This window comes from Cynocephalus volans, chromosome 14 (genome assembly GCF_027409185.1).
Source record: "Cynocephalus volans isolate mCynVol1 chromosome 14, mCynVol1.pri, whole genome shotgun sequence".
NCBI lineage: Eukaryota > Metazoa > Chordata > Mammalia > Dermoptera > Cynocephalidae > Cynocephalus > Cynocephalus volans.
The window spans coordinates 24538967-24559147 of record NC_084473.1 but is presented as its reverse complement, the minus strand read 5'-3'; the positions used below and the strand labels follow the sequence as shown (position 1 = coordinate 24559147).

The 20181-nt window shown below is 39.6% G+C and overlaps 1 protein-coding gene across 21 annotated transcripts in view; it reads left to right on the top strand.

Annotated features, from left to right (window-relative positions):
• DTNB (dystrobrevin beta) overlaps nt 1–20181 on the top strand; it is a 291517-nt gene that overhangs the window by 195697 nt on the left and 75639 nt on the right. For 20 of the 21 annotated variants that reach the window (XR_010021624.1, XM_063077635.1, XM_063077630.1 and 17 more), the window contains exon 10: nt 3961–4038. Coding sequence is in view for 20 of the 21 variants with exons in the window: in XM_063077635.1 (XP_062933705.1) it covers nt 3961–4038 (78 nt within the window). In the remaining variant the exon portion in view is untranslated. Of the gene's footprint in view, nt 1–3960; nt 4039–5029; nt 5103–20181 lie in introns of those variants that run through there. The other variant, XM_063077637.1, reaches the window with a different exon arrangement.

Here is a 20181-nt window from a genome sequence, read left to right as displayed (position 1 = left end):
TGGATTTCTCTGCCTTTTTTCATAACCATTTCTATCTAGGGTGCCCTTAACTTTTTTTTTTTTTTTCCCTCTATCTGGAAAATTCTTCTCCTCAATGTTTCCTCTCTTCTGTGGCCTTCCCTGACTGTCCTTCCCCCTCATCCCTCCAGGTAGGAGTAACTGCTCTTCACGTGTGACTCCTCCACACTTTGTCTATACTTGAATCCCTGCAGGCATTACTTGGTATTGTTATGGTTGTTTGCATGTCTGTCTTTATCTATATATAGTTAGGTCACTGAGATAAAGATGGTGTCACTTATCTTTTATGAGTAGGCACCCAGCAAGAGTGCCTCTTTCCCTTTGATTAAGAAGTAAGAAACTCTCTCCAACTTTTTTTATTACCACCTCTTCTGACTAGCAAATTACCTTCTACCTATATTATTCATCTGCTTCTATCTCATCCAAAAGAATGTGGCATATCTTATTAACAAAGAAGGAACCTCATGATTTTCTGGACCGATTGATGGTTGGATGCCATTTTGGTGTCATGGAACTCATTAGGTATAGAACATCTGGTGATGTTCGAGGTATTCATCTGCTTTTGACTGTTAAAGATCAAGTGATCTGATGAGTTGTGCCAAGCCTACTGTTTTGTAAGTTTCTATAATTTGTATCATTAATGTCTACTTCACACCTGGAAGTGTTCTTTTCAGCTATATCTTACAAGAACCATGAAGATTTTTTTAATAGGAAAAAGAAGCATAACAAATTAATTTGATAATAGTTTTACATGATACAGGAGACTTTAGAATGATGATCCAAAGATACAGGGAAAACTGTCCATTTTTATGCTTAGGTTCTATGAAGCAGGGACAGCCATGCAGAAATGTGATTGGGCAAGAAAAGTATGACCTAATGCTATTAGACTGAGAGCGAAAACCCAGCAAAGCCTGGAGGATGAAAGATGAAAGCATTTATCTGCTGGTTCTCACCCCCATTTAGACAAGGCCAACTCCTCAGATATTAATTGCCCAGCACTTCTGAGTTGCTCATACTTGAGTACGTTGCAGAATCCCAATAATGTCCCACACTCACTCTCAGAGAGACCTCAAGGCATGTGGTATACGTGGCCCAAGGAAAGGCACTGCTGGGTTGCCTCTGCCACAGCTGGTGGAGGACTGCATGGAGCCAGGCACCTTACTGAAGCAGGAGTTGGAGTTTGAGGTGTGGTTCAGAGCATGGGGAAGTGGGACACAATAGTTGCCTGAGACACTCTTCTTCCTCTTGCAGTCTAGACTCTTTTAAGCTCCCCTAGTTAGGGTTCCCAAACATTTTGTTCTTGTTGCCACTGTCTGCATACCAAGGTGATTTTATCTCAGATGCATGACACTGTTTTTCTCTTTCTTGGCAGGAGCTAGGTATTGAGCATGTTCTTCCAGTCTTTGTATTCACTAGAGATTTCCTTGATTAATGTTGCCTCACTTAAAGTCAGTTTCGAAGTCCTTAACAAATGATGGTTCTGGAGACAGGAAGTCCAAGATCAAGCCACCAGCAGGGTTGGGGTCTGGTGAGGGCTCTCTCCTTGGGTTGCAGAAGGCTACCTTCTCAGTGAGTCTTCATGTAACTTCTTTGTGCATATGGAGGGAGAGAGAGAGCGGCATGAAGATTTTTTTTGAGTCAGAAGTCATTTTTGGTATATTACATCTAAGAATGCATCTGAGCTGTTGGCTTTCACAGTGAATTGGAGCTCTAGTGGAAATCCTGTAGCAAAGACCTGCTTTATGTTTGCAAATGCCTCTTTCATCTTGAACTGCAAACACACACAGTTTCTCTGGCAAAACATATTAGGAGTTCAGAAAGGGTATGAAATTTGGGGGCAGTTCTGATGAGTTTACAGTTTACAATGTAATCATTACTGTCTGGTTGTGAATATTAGAGAAGAGGCTTTGATATGTGTGCTATAAGATAATAGTTGAACATGGTATCTGCCGAGAGATGGAGATGATTATGAAGACCCCCCACAAAATGCTACAAATCATGATTTTTATCACATGGATCCATGTTTAAGGAATTAATAAATCTTTTTCTCTTGTCATTTTTCTTCTGAGAATATCAAAAAGGAAATTGAATGCAATAGTATCTTTAATATTGAAATATACTAGGTAACTGCGTTAGTTCTGAAAGCAACATGAAAATATCCTACTCTTATTCTGGAAATGGGTTGCTAAAACACATTAAAGAATCAAAGCCCATTCTAGTTCTAGGACCAGAATGTTGCTAGTGCCCTTGAGTGTGAAAAGCTGCTATGTCAGATTTGGTTCTTTCATAGGAATTGTCTCCTTATTCCTGTTGGACAGTTGGTTTAAAAGAACCAGAGGCAAAAATACAAGAAGCCTTCAAAAAGTTTGTGGAAAGATTTGTATTTTAATTATATTTTTCTCCAAGCTTTTTGAAGTACCCACATATCAATTTAGGACTAAAAGTAAGCTATTCTCTGTGTTCACTTTCATTACTCAACCTAAAACAATTGATTAATTGATTATAACTCAGCACAGCCACTAGCATTAATAGGCTTGAAAGTTTGGAGGCAAAAGACAGGCAGTCAGATAAATAACTTGGAATTGAATTCTAGCCTAGAAAGGCATATTTCAATTCTGAATGTCTTAGAGACTTGTTACACAAAGGGAGGAATGTAGAACAATATGCATAGTACTATGGCTTAAAAATCAAGAGACCCAAATCTGTTCCTTAAAAATTATTTTCCACCTTGGATCCTCTCCATTAAATGGGAAATCATTTTAAATTTCCCTACCCAGAAATGAAATTTGTTTTTTTTTCTAAAAAAGGGAGTGCATAGATAGATAGATGGAGAAAAAGAAATCTCTTTTAATCTCAAGATTCCTTGGCTCTCTCTGAACTATTTCCCCATGAGCCTTTATTTGAATGTACTAGGAAAGCTGCAAAACTAAAAAGGCTATGATCACTTAATATTCACTAGTAATTGCTAAGTGTAACCTCTACAAAAACATTTTACATAATTAACTCTGCTATTAAAAGTAAGGAAAAACCAGAAGGTAGTTCCCAAGGACCTACGTAAGGGAAGGACTTTTTGGCTTCACTTTTCTCCTTTTGATGGACAAATCCCTCTGAGAAGTACTTCTTTCAGTATAGGAGAGGAAGTATGAGATTTTCCAGGAGGAGGAATATTTAGCAATAGTCATTTGGCTCCAGATACAAGACAGAAATCTTTTGTAGCTGAACCTGGTAGGGAGAGAGAGGAGCTGAAAAATTGCTGGAAGGCAAGATAATGGACTCCTTTTGGTAGGTGTGGATTCATTCAAGACTCTCACAAGAGGGTGCAATAGACTTTCAGTCCAGAAAACCAGCAGCTAAAGACAAGTTACCAAAAATGCTTACCTTCGAATTTAAATTTGGACTAGGTTATAAAAGACATCATTCTAGTTAGGGTAAAGGTATAAAATTTGGATTCATTGTTAAGATTCTAGTAAAGAATTAATAAAAGTTTGCTCCAGAGTCTTATTTTTGAATTTAGTATTTAACAGATGAATTGTTTTGGTAGAAAGTTTGCAAACTAAATTTGAGGGAAGGTAATGTAACCAGATGTCAGGGAAAGTATGTACCTTGATGTTGTGACCTTTGTAGTAAACAACAAATAGCAAACACTAGTAATCCCATACCGAAAATGTAGAGAAATTAACTAAATGGAAGAATTCAAATTCTTCTGTACTAAAATCACAAAGCAAAATTATGACCTGTAGTGGTGTGTTTATAATTAGTAACTGGTAATTTAATTTGTTAAATTTACTCAGGCTTGAAGTATCTATGTCCACCCCCACTCCCCCTGGGTCCCACTTTGCTTATCAAGAGTGATAGTTGGTTCCTTTGCCCTTATCGCTCTTTTGCTTGTTTTCCCTGTCAAGTTGGTAATTATTAATTTAATGTAAATTTCTTTTCTTTCAGTCCTCCTCGCCCTCTGACTAATATGAATGATACCACAGTTAGCCACATGTCCTCTGGAGTGCCAACTCCCACCAAGAGGTATGTATGTCTCGCGCCTCAAAATTGAGTGCAGGCCTCTGCTACTGATTTACAACACCCCCTTCAGAAGTGAGGCCTGAGAAGCAGAGTGGTTCCACACAGCAGAAAGGACTGGCTTTTTTCCTCCTCCTTTGACTGTCTTTTAATATTATTTTCTACTTTTTATCTTCCCTTTTTTTTTTTTTTGCTACTAGCTCACAAAAACAGCAGTTGACATTTGTCTTTGAGGGGTGCCTCAGGTAGAAAGTTCATTTGTAACAAGCAGTGAACATAGTGTCAGAGCAGATTAAGCATTTTTGAGATCTTTTTTTTAACATTAAACAATATTTTGATTATCATGAGTTTCAGCAGTTTTGGATTTGAGTTCTTTGAGTGTCAAAGATCATTTCTGCTTTCTGATTCGACTATGTAAATTGAATTAATCCCTTATAAAATATTCTCCTAAGTCATTCTGTATATAATTTATAAACATTTAAGTTGAAAAGCCTTAGTTCCTCTCTCTTAGTTATACAAAGAGTTTGCTTTAGGGTCCTTCAAGGAACTAGAACTACTGTGTACTCCTTTCTCCTCTTTATTTAATTTACTCTTCTCCAAAATTCTCTTAGGCAGGACTTAAAAGAACCATATAAAATAACTTACTTTCTATTTGATTTAAGATGTTCCATGACCAGAGCAATGCAGAAGCTCCCTCAGGGGCACAACCATTAAACAATTCTTTCTAACTCATCACTCAAAAAGAAAAAAAACCACAAAGACATTCCAACCCACCCCTCAAGTCCTTTCTGGAAAAAAAAAAACACTTTGTGCTGTATGTACTGATTGCTTTGGATTAATTCAGCTATAGAAATGTCTTCTGCTTAATAACATTTTGACTTAATATATAGTACTTAAGACCAATGATGTTTGTTCCCATAGGCTAAAACTCCTAGGGCATTGTTTCTCAAACTTGACTGATGAGAAGAATCACCTGCATCACTTGTTAAAATTACAGATTTCTGGGACCACATCAGACCCAGTGAATCAGAATCTCTAAAGATAGGCACCTGAGAAGCCACACTTTAAACACCTGTTCCAGGCGATTCTTATCATCAAGTAAGTTTGGGAAATAGACTTAGAAGGAAGCTAAGGAGTAAACTGTACAGCTACCCTGGAAGAGAGGATTTAGGGACTTAATAACCGGAAAACACAGCATTATCCACGTGGAGACTCAGGACCCTGACCAGGTAAGAGTACTTGGCCACAGCCTCGTTAAGATTCTTGTAGCTGAGAAACAGCCAAGCTGCTGCTTTTGGACAGAGAGGATTGGTATCATGCACTGGAGCATGGACTGCTGAGCCAGGTTGTCTGAGTTTGAGTCCTGGCTCTTGCCTGACCTTGAACATGTTTCTTATCTTTAATTTTTTATCTTTAAAGTGGGGACAATAATAATATCTACCTTGTGGGGTTTATGTGAGTATTTAATATATTGTTTTATTATTTAGGAAGTAAACTGGAATGGGAGAACAAGTGAGGAAGAGACAAAGAATAATTCACAAGTAATGCCTTCTCAAGGAGGAGCAGGAAACTTGGGGAAGAATGCAAAGCAGTTAAACCTCCCCTACCTAGATGTTATAATAACTCTTGCTGTCCTTAGCCTTAGTTGTTTATGTCAAACACCCACAGCATTTAGACCCAGACTCCAAATCACAGATGTTTCCATTTCAAAACCAGGAAGCCAAGGTAGATTTTTGAAAGAATTCAACTTGTAGGTTTTATGTCAGTTTTAGGAACATCATCTATTAAGTAGGGTTTCCCTTCATCTGAGGAGTTCTCTTCATACATTAGTTTTGTCACTCTGAGTCACCTGAGTACATGAGGGCCCTAAGTGCCTGGTGACAGGGAGCATCATATGTAAGATGTGCTATATTCAGTGACCACAGCTGAACGTGGCTGCCAGAGGCTGTTAGGAGTAAGTCTTTCTAGACAGTATTTCATTGCTTGAGAAGATTGAAAGAAGGGGCTCAGCTCAGGAGCAATAATAATCACAGCTGCCTCTTTAGACAGACTAACCCTCAGGCTTCAGCCCCAGGCTTAATTATAAGTGGTGAGCTGCAGGTGTTGGTCACAAACTGATATCTGCCATTTTTGAAAGCTGCTTCAGATAAGATAGTATAGCCTGGATTAAGATTTTATTTTAAAGTCAGTATTTCAGCTAGCACTTTCTGGGTGGAATTAGTCAATCCTAGAGGTGGTTATCACAGACTGTCTAGGGGCTGACCAGTAGACCAAAGGCAGCCAAAGCACAAACCATAAAGGAATATTGAGCTCTGTAACTTACCAAGAAGAGCAACATGTATAGAGGCTACATGGGAACAAGATACCCGTACCCTAACAATATGATCCTTAGAATTTTAGGAGATTTCATTTATATGCAGTATGAGATTATGCTATGTGGACATTAATTACATAATTCATAGGCTTGGCTTTTCATGGCCCCTATAACCAAATAGTATAAATTTCCACATGGTATTCTATTTACTTCTTCAAGGACTCATCAGTTTTTCTTCCCTCTTCTAAATGTAGTCAGACCTGTGTCTCCAGAGTCTGATGAAAGCCAGGAGCCCAGCGAGTCAGCCCAGCCACAGAGCCTTGCTCTACTGAGGCAGCAATCCTCCAGGGGAACAAAGCTACTCTCCAGAAATAAGAGGTTTCTTTTAGAACTCAGCATAGGACATAAATCACTGAGTCAGACAAAAATATGCACAGTTCTTTCAGGAGAAATTTAAGCGCTCCAGTTCTTACCTTTTTAATAGGCAGAGTGTATAAAAATGGTGATAACCACAGTGATCAAAAATAATTATATATTAATCCAAATAAAAGGTGATCTTACTGTAAGAGTTACTTTTTACAGAAGAAGACCTTATAAATGGCAAAGATGCTGGCTATCATGTGAGATACTATAAGTTATGTTCTGAGAGGTTCTATAGGATTTTCCCTCTATGATATTCTTTTAATATCCCCGTATTGATATTTCTATAACTGAAAAGAAATTTTGTCTTTGCCTTAGACTAAATAGTTTCTTGAAATATGCTTTCTTTTAAAAGCATCAGAGCTGCTTGGTTAGCTCAGTTGGTTAGAGGGTGGTGCTGTAAACACTGAGGTCCAGGGGTCAATCCTTGTACTGGCTAGCTGCCAAAAATAAATTTTAAAAAATGAAAGCATCCAAATAGTACATTTAAAAACAAACAATAAAAAACATTCAGAGCTTTAAAACACAGACTGAAAAATCCCCCTCCTCTATTTAATTTCCTCCTAGGCCTGTGTCTATCTCTCTTTTTCTCCAAGGTTCAGGATATGAATTGTACTGTTATGCTTCTTACTATTGTACTATTTTTACTCACACTTTACATTGAGACCAATGTGGAAAATGATGCTAATATTTATTAATATCTTCTGAAGCTTTAGCTTTAATTATTTATGAATACTTAAACCTTTCCAATTCCCTGGGAATTTCATATAAGTATGGCAGTGACAAAAACCTTCAATATGAAACTTTTTCTTTGTGCATTTGGTTGGTATATCAGTTACATCTTTTACTTTCAAGTATTAAAATCTAACTTTAAAAGGCACAGACCCACAAAGCAAAGGCAAAGGCAGAAAGGAAAGGGCAGAAGGGTGCATGGATCAAGGAGGTGCCAGCACTGGATGCCCTCCAACTTTGCTGCTTCTCCGGCAGGCTGTCTTCTCTCCCTCCCACTGTGGAACAGATACTTCCAACACTGCCAGTGGCTTTGAACACACACCTCTAGCCTTGTTACTCCAGAAGTTGTGCTTTCCCTCCCTTGGATTAGAAAAATCCAAGGAAGGATTCTTGTTGTCCTGGCCTGTGTTACTGCCTATCCTTGTGTGTATGTGATGGCCATGCCCATTCGACCTTTATCATCAGAGCAGAGGGAGGAGCATTTCCCCAAAACAAGGTTATACTGCAAGAAAAGAAGAGAAAGATCCCAGGAAAGAAAAATAACAGAGATCATTGGCAGACCACTGTTTTCATGCACACAGGCACAGCATCCCATACACATTTTCACTTCCAGAGTTTTCCTTCTTCACATCAGGCAGCTCTCCATGTACAACTGTAGATGTACTCACACCTTTCTCGAGAGTCTGACCCACATCCTGTGGAAGGCGCTTGGGTCTAGGATCCACCCAGGTCATATCCATTTGTCTGGATCAGGTCTGGGTATGTCTTTTTGTGGTTCATTAACCCATTAAACCATGGACAAACTGATGCATTTTAAACACACACCCAGTATACAGGGGAAAAGATCTGCAGATAGGATAATTGCAATTTATAGAAGGAGGGGAAAGAAAGGTAACATAACGTGGCGTATGAAGCCACATTTGCCTATGTTTCCTCCTGAAACACCACAAAAATGATGGTCAAGATTTTTTTTTTACACTGTTGGTAGGACTGCAACATGGTGCAGCCTTTATGGAAAATGGTATGGAGGTTCCTCAAACAATTACAGATAGATCTACCATATGACCCAGCTATCCCACTGCTGGGAATATACCCAGAGGAATGGAAATCATCATGTTGAAGAGATACCTGTTCCCCAATGTTCATCAGGGAAGAGGTATAGCCAAGAGTTGGAACCAGCCCAGATGTCCATCATCAGATGAGTGGATAAGGAAAATGTAGTATAGCTACACAATGGAATACTACTCTGCTAATAAAAAAGAATGAAATACTATGATTCACATCAACATGGATGGACTTAGAGAAACTTAAGTGAAATAAGTGAGGCACAGAAAGAGAAATACCACATGTTCTCACTTATTTGTGGGAGCTAAAAATAAATAAATAGATAGATGGATAAATAAATAAATAAATATACAAACAAACAGTGGGGGGCGGGGGGAAGACGCAACAATCACAGCAGTTCCTTGAACTTGTTAAGACAAGTGAACAGATGTGCTGATGGGGTGAGAGGGGAGAGGGAGGGAGGAAAGAGGAATTGGTAAAGAGACACAAAAATCAATTACACTGTATATTGATAAAATTTTTTAAAAAAAGTAAAAACAGAAAAATGGAAGAGGAGACAACAGCAACATAATTTTGGAAGCAGCTGAGCAAATGGATGAGTGGTAACGTCTGACAGACTGTAAAAAACTAAAACATGAGCTGACAATGACAGAAGCCTAAGCTGACAATGACAGAAGCCCAGAAGAAAGCCAACCCCAGGAATTAAAAGGCTCTGGAAATGGAGATTCAGAATGGCTGGCTGAGAGTCCATGGAAAAGGTAGAGGTATTGAGGAGGTATAGCTATAGGATTCTTTTTTGGGTGGTTCCTGAAAAAACTGCATGTATGTTTGCAAGCAAATTATATCACTCGGCATTTACATGGAGATTTGTTTCAGGAGATCTCTTTTTTCTCTACCACCTCATTTTAATTTTTCTCAAGGATTAAATAATGCTTTCTATTCTATTTTGTTCATTTTATGATGATGTATCGTGTTGGGGCCTAACACCATCTTTGAGTGGGTAACAGGTAAATATTAGAGCCAATTATGAGTAGTCCCGGTTGCTAGAGATCTTAAGTAAGGGCAAGTTAGAGCTTTTTTACTTTAATACTTCACAAGAAAGAAAAGCAATTTTTAAAGGCCTGATGATGCCACAGTATAGATACTATTTCTGAACTGTAGAAACATGACCAAGTTAAGAGATGAGTTGCACTATAATAGTATTAAAATGGCTTTCTGGCTGGATGCCAAGTTAAAGAGGTTATCTTGTTATCTGCAGAATATAGTAGACTGACAAAAACTATAATCTGCTGGGTTTTTTAGATTGAAAATAACAGAGATGTTGGGGAACCTGAGAAAGGAGGCAAAATGAAATTGGTCAAGCGAGAAATTATTCTTATGTGGACTCAGTCCACTGACTCTCTGCCTGTGTAATGAGAAAAATACAGTTTGGGTGAAAAGCAGGAATTAATGATGATTTCAGAAAACAAGTAGTTTGTATGAATTCTTCATGGGAATCTCTCCAAGTCGATACAGGAATTATTTTTTCTCCAGTCTCTCTCTCTCTTTTTTTTTTTTTTTGAAAGACAGAAAAGCAGAGTAATTGAAAATTAACACATAATCTTAGGGAACTGTAAGGTCTTTGCTGTTGGCAGATTTCCAAAGCCTATCTGATGGCCTGGGCAGACTGCCAGTTTTTGGCTGCTTCTGGGTTGGGACTAGACTCTGTTTCCATTCAGGCATTTAAGGTAAACCTTTCACCAGCTCTAACTCAGATTAGTACAAACAGAAAGCTTGAATTTCCAAGTCCATACTTAAACGCCTTAGCTTGAAGAATTGAAGCTGACAGAAGCATAGTAACTAATAGTTTCCTCCTTTCATTGGATTGAGGCTTGAGGTCCTGAACGTGACTGAAAGTCACATCCATTATGGACTGTCAGCAGAGCAGAGTGCAAGGAACAGTTTTGGGGCAAAAGACCTCAAGTTAGTGTTGTCTTGTTCAGATTGACATGCCTGTGGGATACTGAGAGTGAAGGCAGACTTTGTAGATTTTGGATATGGGACGATATCCACCCAGGAAGAGGGTGGATAATTTTCCAGGTTCCTTTATGGCTTGAGTTCAGGTACCTTTGGTCAAAACACAGGAGGAAGATTTGGGCAGGAATATAACACGGTTATGTTGAGTTAGAGGTGCCTGTGGGACACCAGGGAACCAGCCCATAACATGAGTTCTTGTTGTCCAGATTCTTGCACCCAGCTCAGATTCACACCAACAAAGGACATACAAATGTTTAGACCCAACAAGTGACCAGTAGAACCTACATACACTTTTTCTCTCCACTACGCCCCACAAGCACACTCTCCTCCTCCCTCACTGTACACGTTGTCTCTCTCTCTGAAACACACATGAACACACACACTTTTTTATACATTTTTATATGTGCTTGGGAAGCTTTTAACTTAAATACCTCATGACCTTACCTCCTCTTAAGAACCTAACTCAATGGCACAGTTTCTGCTTTCAAGTGACAGCGGTGTGCCGCGGCCTATGTGTGTAACGACAGTTTCTATAACGATGCTGAAATTCCCACGGTGAGCCAGCCTAGACCTACTGTGTTTAACCAGAGGTTTTTATCCCACTTCTTTTAATATCAAACTATTAAAATATTTCCTCTTACTTTAGCTAGTAAAGCAAACCTTGAAAGCAGATCAGTGCCGTGGTACACTTCTTACCTTTATCGTGGATCTTATTTAGGAAACCTCCAGTCTACTCCCCACTTTACTGCCTGTTTTTCTTTGGAACTAGAGGGATTTTTCTAAAATACACATCTGATTATTTATTATCCTGATTAAAACTTTCCACTGGCTCTTCTTTTCCACAGCACTTTCTAATAGCGTGGAAATGTTTTGTAGCCCCAGGTGGCTGTCGAGCACTTGAAATATGACTAATGTGACAGAGGAAATGAATTTTTGATTTTATTTTATTTGAATTAATTGGAATTTAAACAGCACATGTAGCTAGTGACAGCACAGTTCTGCAGGATAAAGTCCACATTGTTCAGTGTGGCTTATAAGGCCATTTCGGAGCCACCCTTGCTAGCCTCTGCCACCCTGCTTCATGCTCCTCTCTACTTGGCATTTGCACTCAGAAGCCCTTGACTCTCTCACACTCCCCCAATCAGGTTGCTGCATCTGCCCCTTCTGCCCACGTGCCTGCCCATCCTTTTTGCCTCTATTCTCCTCTCTTTGTCTTCTAATTCTTCCTTCTCAGCTCAGCTTCAGTTCCTCTAGAAAGCCTTCCCTAACACTCTAAAACTATATTGTGTTCTTCCTCTGTGAGCCTTGTACATATAGCACCTTGTACATATTATTGTATTGTCATTACCTATTTGTTTGATAAGCTCCTTGAGGGGGAGGACTCCCCAGGCTTTGACCAGAAACTAATGCCTTCTCTCCAAGTTGTCTTGCTGCAGCATGCCTCTTAGTCAGTACTTCCTCTGCTAGGAAGGGAATTTTCATTTCCACTTATTTCAAATAGATAACATCTTATAACATTCTCTGTTTATTTCATTCATGGCAGAGAAATAAAGGAGAATGAGGTATTCTTTTATATATATTATATATGTATAATATTGCGCTGCATTTCACATGACTGTCTAGAAGGAAATTTAAACAATTACTAGAATTTTATGTAAATTAAGCCCAGCCATTGCATTGATTGATGGTGGATCCTTCATTGAGCTTATTTATTAAGAGAAAACATAAAGGTGGGGGGGGGGGCACAGAGAAAGAGGAAGGATTAAATATGTTTTCTCTTTTATTCGATTTTTTTTTTTTAACTTTTATGGTATCCTTGTGCTCTCAAGCATGAAAATATATATAGGTACACACACACACACTCTTTCTGACACAAACATCCTGTGCCCACACACACTCCCAGTGATTTTTATTTGGCAAGGATTTTTGGTGCATTTAGTATTGGGAAAGAGGTCATTTGGCAAATTTAGATAACATCTTCCCCTCACCATTTCATCGGGACGAGACTCCCTGGGCAGAGTGAGTGGTAAAGATGAATGGTGTTGAGCAATTCTTAGCTCCGTGTCATTCCACCTACTTCGTCCTCTCCATGATCTTGCTGTCACCAAGAATCCAGAGAACCTCGCACATCATTGGCATTGTTTCTCTCTCCCACAGGTTCTCACCGGACAGCATCCCTTTTTCTTGTTAGCTTGCTGTACAGTGAAGACACACACTGTTCTCTTTCCCCTGAGCAGCGTTGGTCGCATAAAGCTGCAATCTGTGAGGCAGAGAGTTGTTACAAGATGTCTTTCCCCCATGCTTTTCCCCTCTTTGTAGGTCACAGTCCTTTGAGGAGAGATAATCCAGATGGGAAATGTCTTTATATCCTGCAAATCCATCTCTTCCACACTAATGCCTTGTGTATTAGTTCATTTCCTGTTGCTTATAACAAAATATCTGCAACTGGGTAATTTTAAAAGGAATGAAATTTATTTCTTACAGTTTTGGAGGCGGAGGCTGGGAAGTCCGTGATCCAGGGGCACATGTGGTGAGGGCCTTCTTCTGGGTGGGGACTCTCCACAGATTCCTGTGGCAGCACAGGCAATCACCACATGGCAGGATGGCAAGAGCTTTTTCACGTGCTCACTTGCTCTCTTATAAAGCCACGAGTGCCACTCCTGTGACAACTCCCCAGGTGCATTAGTCTATTCACGAGGGCATGGTCATCATGATCCAGTCACTTCTTAAAGGCCCCACCTTTCAACGCTGCCATAGTCATATTTCCCACCCTCTCAACACTGTCACAATGAAGATCAAGCTTCAATGAGCTTTAGGAGCACATTCAATCCACAGCACCTTGATGTTGTATTTTTTCAGGGGCAGAAGAGAGAAAGATCTTAGTTTGCTCTCAGAATTATTTATGATGTGTTACAGGATCACATGTTAAAGAAGAATGACATTTCTTACCCTATTGATCTGAGAGTCTCAATCAGGCATTTGGAAACCAGTTAATATGTTTACTACACACTAATGAATGTGTTTATCATATTGATGTATTGACCTAATAGGACGTAACTTGACACACTTTGATCCAAAGTTATGAACTCTGCTCTGGAACGTACAGCTTTCAGTACTAATCCCTATCTTGTATTCACTTACATAAGGGCTTTTTGCTGAAGTCACTGACTATTCTGGGTATTTGGATTTTAACTGGAATCTTTCTGTGTCTTCTTGCTTCTTTGGTGGGTCCCACCACAAATTTCTCCCACTGTGACAGAACTACTGACATTTTCCCGAACCTCAGGACTTCCCAGAGTCAGAGAATCGTCTTATAATTTGCTGTTGGAATCAGCTGGATTTACACATTTGTCGTGGAAGACACCGAAATGCTGCCTGAGTTTCTCATATAGCATTTCTGATAGGGCTTCCGTGTGGATCTTCCTTGAGGTGTTTTGTCTGTTTGAAGTTTGGAGGCCAGTCTATGTGAAAGGTGACAATGGTCACCTCCTAGTCTTACATTTTAGCAGAAGAAGAAGGAAAACAACAGCGACTAGATCGAATTCTAGAGTGAAAGTGACTAAGCTTTTTGGTATGCCCTAAGTTGCAGTGTGTAGCTAATGTTCGGTCCCTTCTCTCCTCGCCTTCCTTCCTCGTTCTTTGTTATGAACTCCTCCAGCTCTGCCCATCCCTTCTATGCCACTGTTCTGCAGGGCTGTATCTTAGGCCTTCTTCCCTACACACCCATTTTAGTGATCCCACATCTAATCTCCAATCCAAATCAATCTCCTGAGTTGCAGAATCATTTATCCAACTCCCTACCCGACACTTCCACTTAGATGTTTCACGGACACCTTGATGTCAACCTGGCATTCCAGCACCGTCAACTCTTGCTGAAGCCAGAAACTTGGGAATCTTTCTGGCTCCGTCTTCTCTTTCTCCTTCACCCCCACCCTAGCTAACCAGTCACTAAATCACTTTTTTTTTTCAGCTTTCTTGAGTTATAATTTATACAATAAAATTCACCAATTAAGTGTACAATTTGATGCGTTTTGATAAATGTATACAATTCAAGAAGTCACTATTGATTTTTTTCTTCATACCTCTCAGATCCAGCCTCTTCTTTCCACACTCTAATGCAAGCCAAAGAATCAGCTCTCACTTGGATCACTGCGTGGCTTCCTTGCTGAGTTTCTTGCCTTCTTTTTTGCCAAACTCTAGTCTGCCTTTTAACACTGCAGATAGTCATCTTTGAAAAGCACATATCTGAGCTTGACAGTCCCCTGCTTCAAACTCAGGAGCACTGTACTGTCCCTACAAGAAAAGCCATTTCTTTCCTATGGCTTGTCAGGCTTTGCACATGCCCTGCCTGTCTCCCTTACTCTTGAAGCTTCAGCCCCACAGGAATTCTTGCAGTATGTAGAATATATTGTCAGTTCTCTCGGCTGGGCTTTTGCACATACTATTCCCTTTGCCAGGAACCCTTTCATCCACATCTTTACCCAGATAACACCTATTCATCACCCATATTTTAACTTAAATGTCACTTTCTGAAGGAGGACTTTTCTGACCTCCTAGACTAGACTAAATCCTCTTTTTATGATACTGTTCTATAACATTCCCCATACTTATAAATACCTGATTAATGTCAGTACTCCTCTCAAGACTGTACTTCACAACGATGGAGCCACATTTGTTTATCACTGTAGTTTCAGCGCCTTCTACAGTATCTGGCACATAGGAGACACTTGATAAATATACTGAAAATTCCGTACATCTAAATATTTATTATATGCCTGTTCTGTGCCAGGCAATTCAGTTTGCCTTCCAACCAAAATTCCAACTGTGCCTACATTGAACTTGATATATTTGTAGTTGACTCTTAAAGGATGATTCATTATCCTGTTTTCTGACCTCATAGGTAAACCCTTTAGAGCTATACCTGTTTCCTAAAATAACCACGTTAGGGATCCTGTCATTGACCAAAAACAGAAAAAACACTTTCGTGACCTCCAAAGACAGAAGGCAAGGCAAGAATGTTATTCCAAAGCAGATTTCCAAGTGTTGCAAGCAGTGAGGCAGCATTCATATCTAGTACCCACCTTGTGTTGCTTTTGATCCCTGAGTCAGCTTGATACTCCAGTTTTATTTCTTAAATTTGGCTTTTTAACTTCATTTTGACCTCCGGTCAGACTTCAGTTACTTGCTGTGGTTCCTTTTGTATTCCTGTTCTTGTGCTTTGGTCCTCAGTCATTTTGCAAGCTCTCATCCACAAGATGTTACCACATTACCTTCACATTTAGACCCAGCTGAGGAGCAGCTGAGATCCATGTGGCTACTGTGACAAGAAGTCGGCAGGGACAATCCAAAATAGCATATTGCAGCTTGGAATGTTTCTGGTAGACTAGGAACACGCTGGAATTGATCCTGGGCTAGAATATTTATTAGGAAGAAAGGTGGGTAAGTGCCAGAGCTGCTCTTCCTGGATTGTTATGTCAACTTGGAAGTGTGCAGCTATCATGCAGTGAATTCCCTAGGGCAACGTAAAACTCATCTGAGGCATAGAAGTGTTCTAGAGTGGATTTGGAATCAAAGTAGATTTACTGATGTGGCTCTAGGCTGCTTTAGTTCCCAACATTGACCTAAATTTGGAAATATAAGACAAAGACTCCTGAATTCCTGTCAGATATCGACATGGTGTACAGGTATATACCTGGCCTCAGAGCAATTCCCACACACCACATGGTATACACTAGGGCAGGGGTTGGCAAACTACAGCCTACGGGTAGCAGCCTGTTTTTGTAAATGAAGTTTTATTGGAACATATCTGTGTCCATTTGTTTACATATTGTCATGGCTGCATTCCCTACAGTGGCAGATTGAATAGTTGAAACAGAACTTCTGTGGCCTGCAAAGCCTAAAATATTTACTTTCTGGCCCTTTGAGAAAAATGAGCATTTCACTTCTTGGATTTAGAAAAAAGATGTTAAAAAGAAGGAATGTAGCTCTAAAGACAGACTGTTCTTATTACTTAGAATCATAGAATTTCAGAGCCAATAAAAGGTACTTTAGAAATCAGCATTGTGTGGTTCATTATTGGACTCAACATAGAAAGATGATGAAATATGATTACAGCAGGTTTAGTAGGCCTTTACATCTATTTCATTAATAGTGTTTCTGATTACTGAAGTAACAGTAGCAATAATCAAAGATACAAATTTTGGCCCCTCTGAAATTTGGAATATCAGATGTGGAGATGAATCTCTATTATCTCACTTCAAAATGCTCAAGGGCTTGGTTAAGATCAATGTGGCTGACTGTTTGAGTTGTCAGGATATTTAAGAATATAACATATACTCTTATTCAGAGAGCAGCTGGTGATTAATAATTGGGAGGACTACCTCCACCAAGGAAGATAATATTAGTAAATAATGGTTGTACCAGGCTCAACTAGTGCATTAGAGATCGTTTCAATAGTGGTTGTCAGAATTACTGTCATTGTTTGAAGAGAAATAAAGGATTTGGAAAACAAATTATTATCTTAAATTCTATTATAACAACACTTTGTAATAATCCTCAAATTCTGTATTTTCACTTACGTTACAGATGAAGAAATTGAGATACCATGAGAAAATCTCACTCAGCTCTACCTGTCAATTCAAGGTCACAAAAGAGGATTCAGTCTAAACTTGTGCCCCACATTGTCTGTTTCCCAAGTGTAGGTCAGCTCCCCGGTTATAGCCATAGAGTACTAACTGTGCTCATGTACTCGCAGCTGCCTCAGCCAAGGGCTTGAGTGCTTGGGTCTGAATGACTCAGCTTCAGGAGCCCCCTGCCCTCTCAGCTGCTGATACATGCTGTTTCCTCCTGTCCTTCACTGTTGTCCACTCCATTTCGCTTTGGGAGAAGAAAACCCGGTGCAATGGGAACAACACGAGCTCTGAAGCAGATCAGCCTGGCTGGATACAGGGTCCAGCTCTGTCACCTCCCTGTTGGCTGAACTCTTTACACTTAAATACTTCTTTAGAAGTAATTAATGACTTCATCTTTAGAAGTAATTCAGTAATCAGCAAATATTTGCTGAGCGCCTAATAAGTGCCAGGCACTATGAGGAGGTGGTGATTTAGCTGTGTAAAGATAAGTCCCTACTTTCATGCAGCCTCCATTTAGTGGAGAAGACGGAAAAAAAAAGTTTTGTAATATAATGAAAGATAATGATAAATGCTATGCAGAAAAATAGAGAGTTTTAGCTTGTAGACTGGATGATCAGGGAAGGACTCTCTGAAGAGGTGACATTTAATCAGGAGCCTGAATGATGTGAGGAAAAAGAGAGCTGTGCCAGAATCTGAGGGAAGAATGTTCCAGGCTAAGGGAATAGGAAGTATAAAGGTCCCATGGTGGTAATGAACTTGCTGTTTTCTTGGAATAGCAGAAAGGTCAGTGTGGCTGAAGCACAGTGAGCAGAAGGGCAAGCACCAGGAATCTAGCTGGGAAAAGTAATTAGGGCCAAATCATGTGGGAGGATAGGATCCGATTTTTTAAAAGTATTTTTCAATAAACTTTGGTTTAGAGTAGTTTTAGATTTAAAGAAAAGTTGCAAAGATAGTACAATAGAGTTCCCATATACCCCTCTCTGTTTCCTCTAATATTGACATCTTATGTTGCACTGGTACATTTGTTACAACTAAGAAATCAACATCAGTACATTACTATCAACTAAATTCCAGACTTTATTCGTATTTTACTAGTTTGTCTATTAATGTCCTTTTTCTGTTCCAGGACACCACATCTCATTTAGTCATCATGTCTCCTTGGTCTCATCTGGTCTTTGACAGTTTCTTAGTCTTTTCTTATGACATTGACAGGTATTTTTTATTTTCAGGGATTTTTTTTTGATTTTAGTGGCTGGCTGGTACAGAGATCAAACTCTGGACCTTGGTGTTATCAGCACCATGCTCTAACCAACAGAGCTAACCGGCCAGCCCGACCTTGACAGTTTTGAGGAGTCCTTGTGAGATATTTTGTAGAGTGTTCATGGTTTTCTCGTGACTGGAGTATGATTGAGGAAGAGTACCACGGCGGTAAAGTGCCCTTCTCATCACATCATAGGGGTACGTGCTGTTAACATGACTTATGCTGATGATGTTGACCTTGGTCACCTGCCTAAGGTAGTGTTTACGAGGCTTCTCCACTCTTCCTACTCTATTCTTTGGAAGCAAGTCACTAAGCAGGGTCCACACTCAAGGGTGGGGGTTAGGGCAGGGATTAAGCTCTACCCCCTAGAAAGGGAAGTATCGTCCTCCTCTGTGTACTCCTATTTGTCTATTTATTCAGTCATTTATTTATATCCGTATGGACTCATGGACATTTGTTTTCTACTTCGGATTATGATCAAGTACTACATTATTTATTTTGTTTCTCAGATTGTTCCATCTCTAGCTATGGGAGCTCTTTTAGGTTACATCCTGTGCCCCTTTGACATACCTTCTTTATTTTGTTTTTTGCACACCTTCCTTACTTTCTGGCACTACAACGTGCTCCAGGTTCATCTTATATATTCCCTGCCCCAGCCCTACAGGAGGCATTTCTCCAAGGATCCCTGGTTCCTTAGATTGGAGAATGGTACTGGAAATCAATATCTGTCTACACATGTTTATGATAATTTCTCTATCCAGCTGTATCTACATTAGACTACACATGAGTTGTACTGAAGTATCTGACTGTAATCCAGTACTCTCTAGACCTTTCCCTCTTGGCTGCTGTAACTTCCCTCTCCAGTGGTGAGAAACCTGATTCCTGTCATCCACTATCCATTTACTTATTTGCTCTGTCCTTTTTGTTTGTACTTATGCTATTTATTTGTAGCATGTATGGCAATTTCAGAATTATTGGTCAGGATGCTTGATTTATTTTTTAAAGAAATTTATTGAGATATAATCTATACACTATACAATTCATCCAGTCAAAGTGTACAATTCAGTCGTTTTTAGTATATGCACAGAGTTGTTTAACCATCATTGCAATTTTAGAACATTTTCATCACCCCAAAACTGATTTATTACTAAAAGATCACTCACTGCAGTGTGGAGAATCAACTCTAGAGGATAAAAGTGGAAGAAAGGAGACCAGTAAAAGGGCTGTTGGAGTAGTCTGAGACTTAGTGAGAAGTTTCCGATGGGAAGTGGTGGCAGCAGTGGAGATGGTGAAGTGGAGCCAGCAGGACTTGCTAGTGGGGTAGATGTGGGTATGAGGAAAAGAGAGGAATTAAGAAGACTCCTCCATTGTTGGTTTGATGGCTGGGTGAATAATGATGCTATTTATTTAAACTGATCAGTCTGGGTAATAGCAGGTGAGGAAGTGGAGTGGGGAGAATCAAGAGTTCTATTTTGAACATATTAAGTTTGAGATGCCCAGTTAGGCATCCAAGAGGAGATGTTGACTAGATCATCAAATACATGATTCTGGAGCCCCCAAAAGAGGTCAGGACTGGAGATGCAAAATTTTTAGGGTTATGGTAATACCTTTCTTGTAAGATTATTCTGAGAATAAACAAGAGAACATATATCAAAGTATCTGATAGGTCACAAGTACCTTGTTAATAACGACTGCTACAGTATATGTGC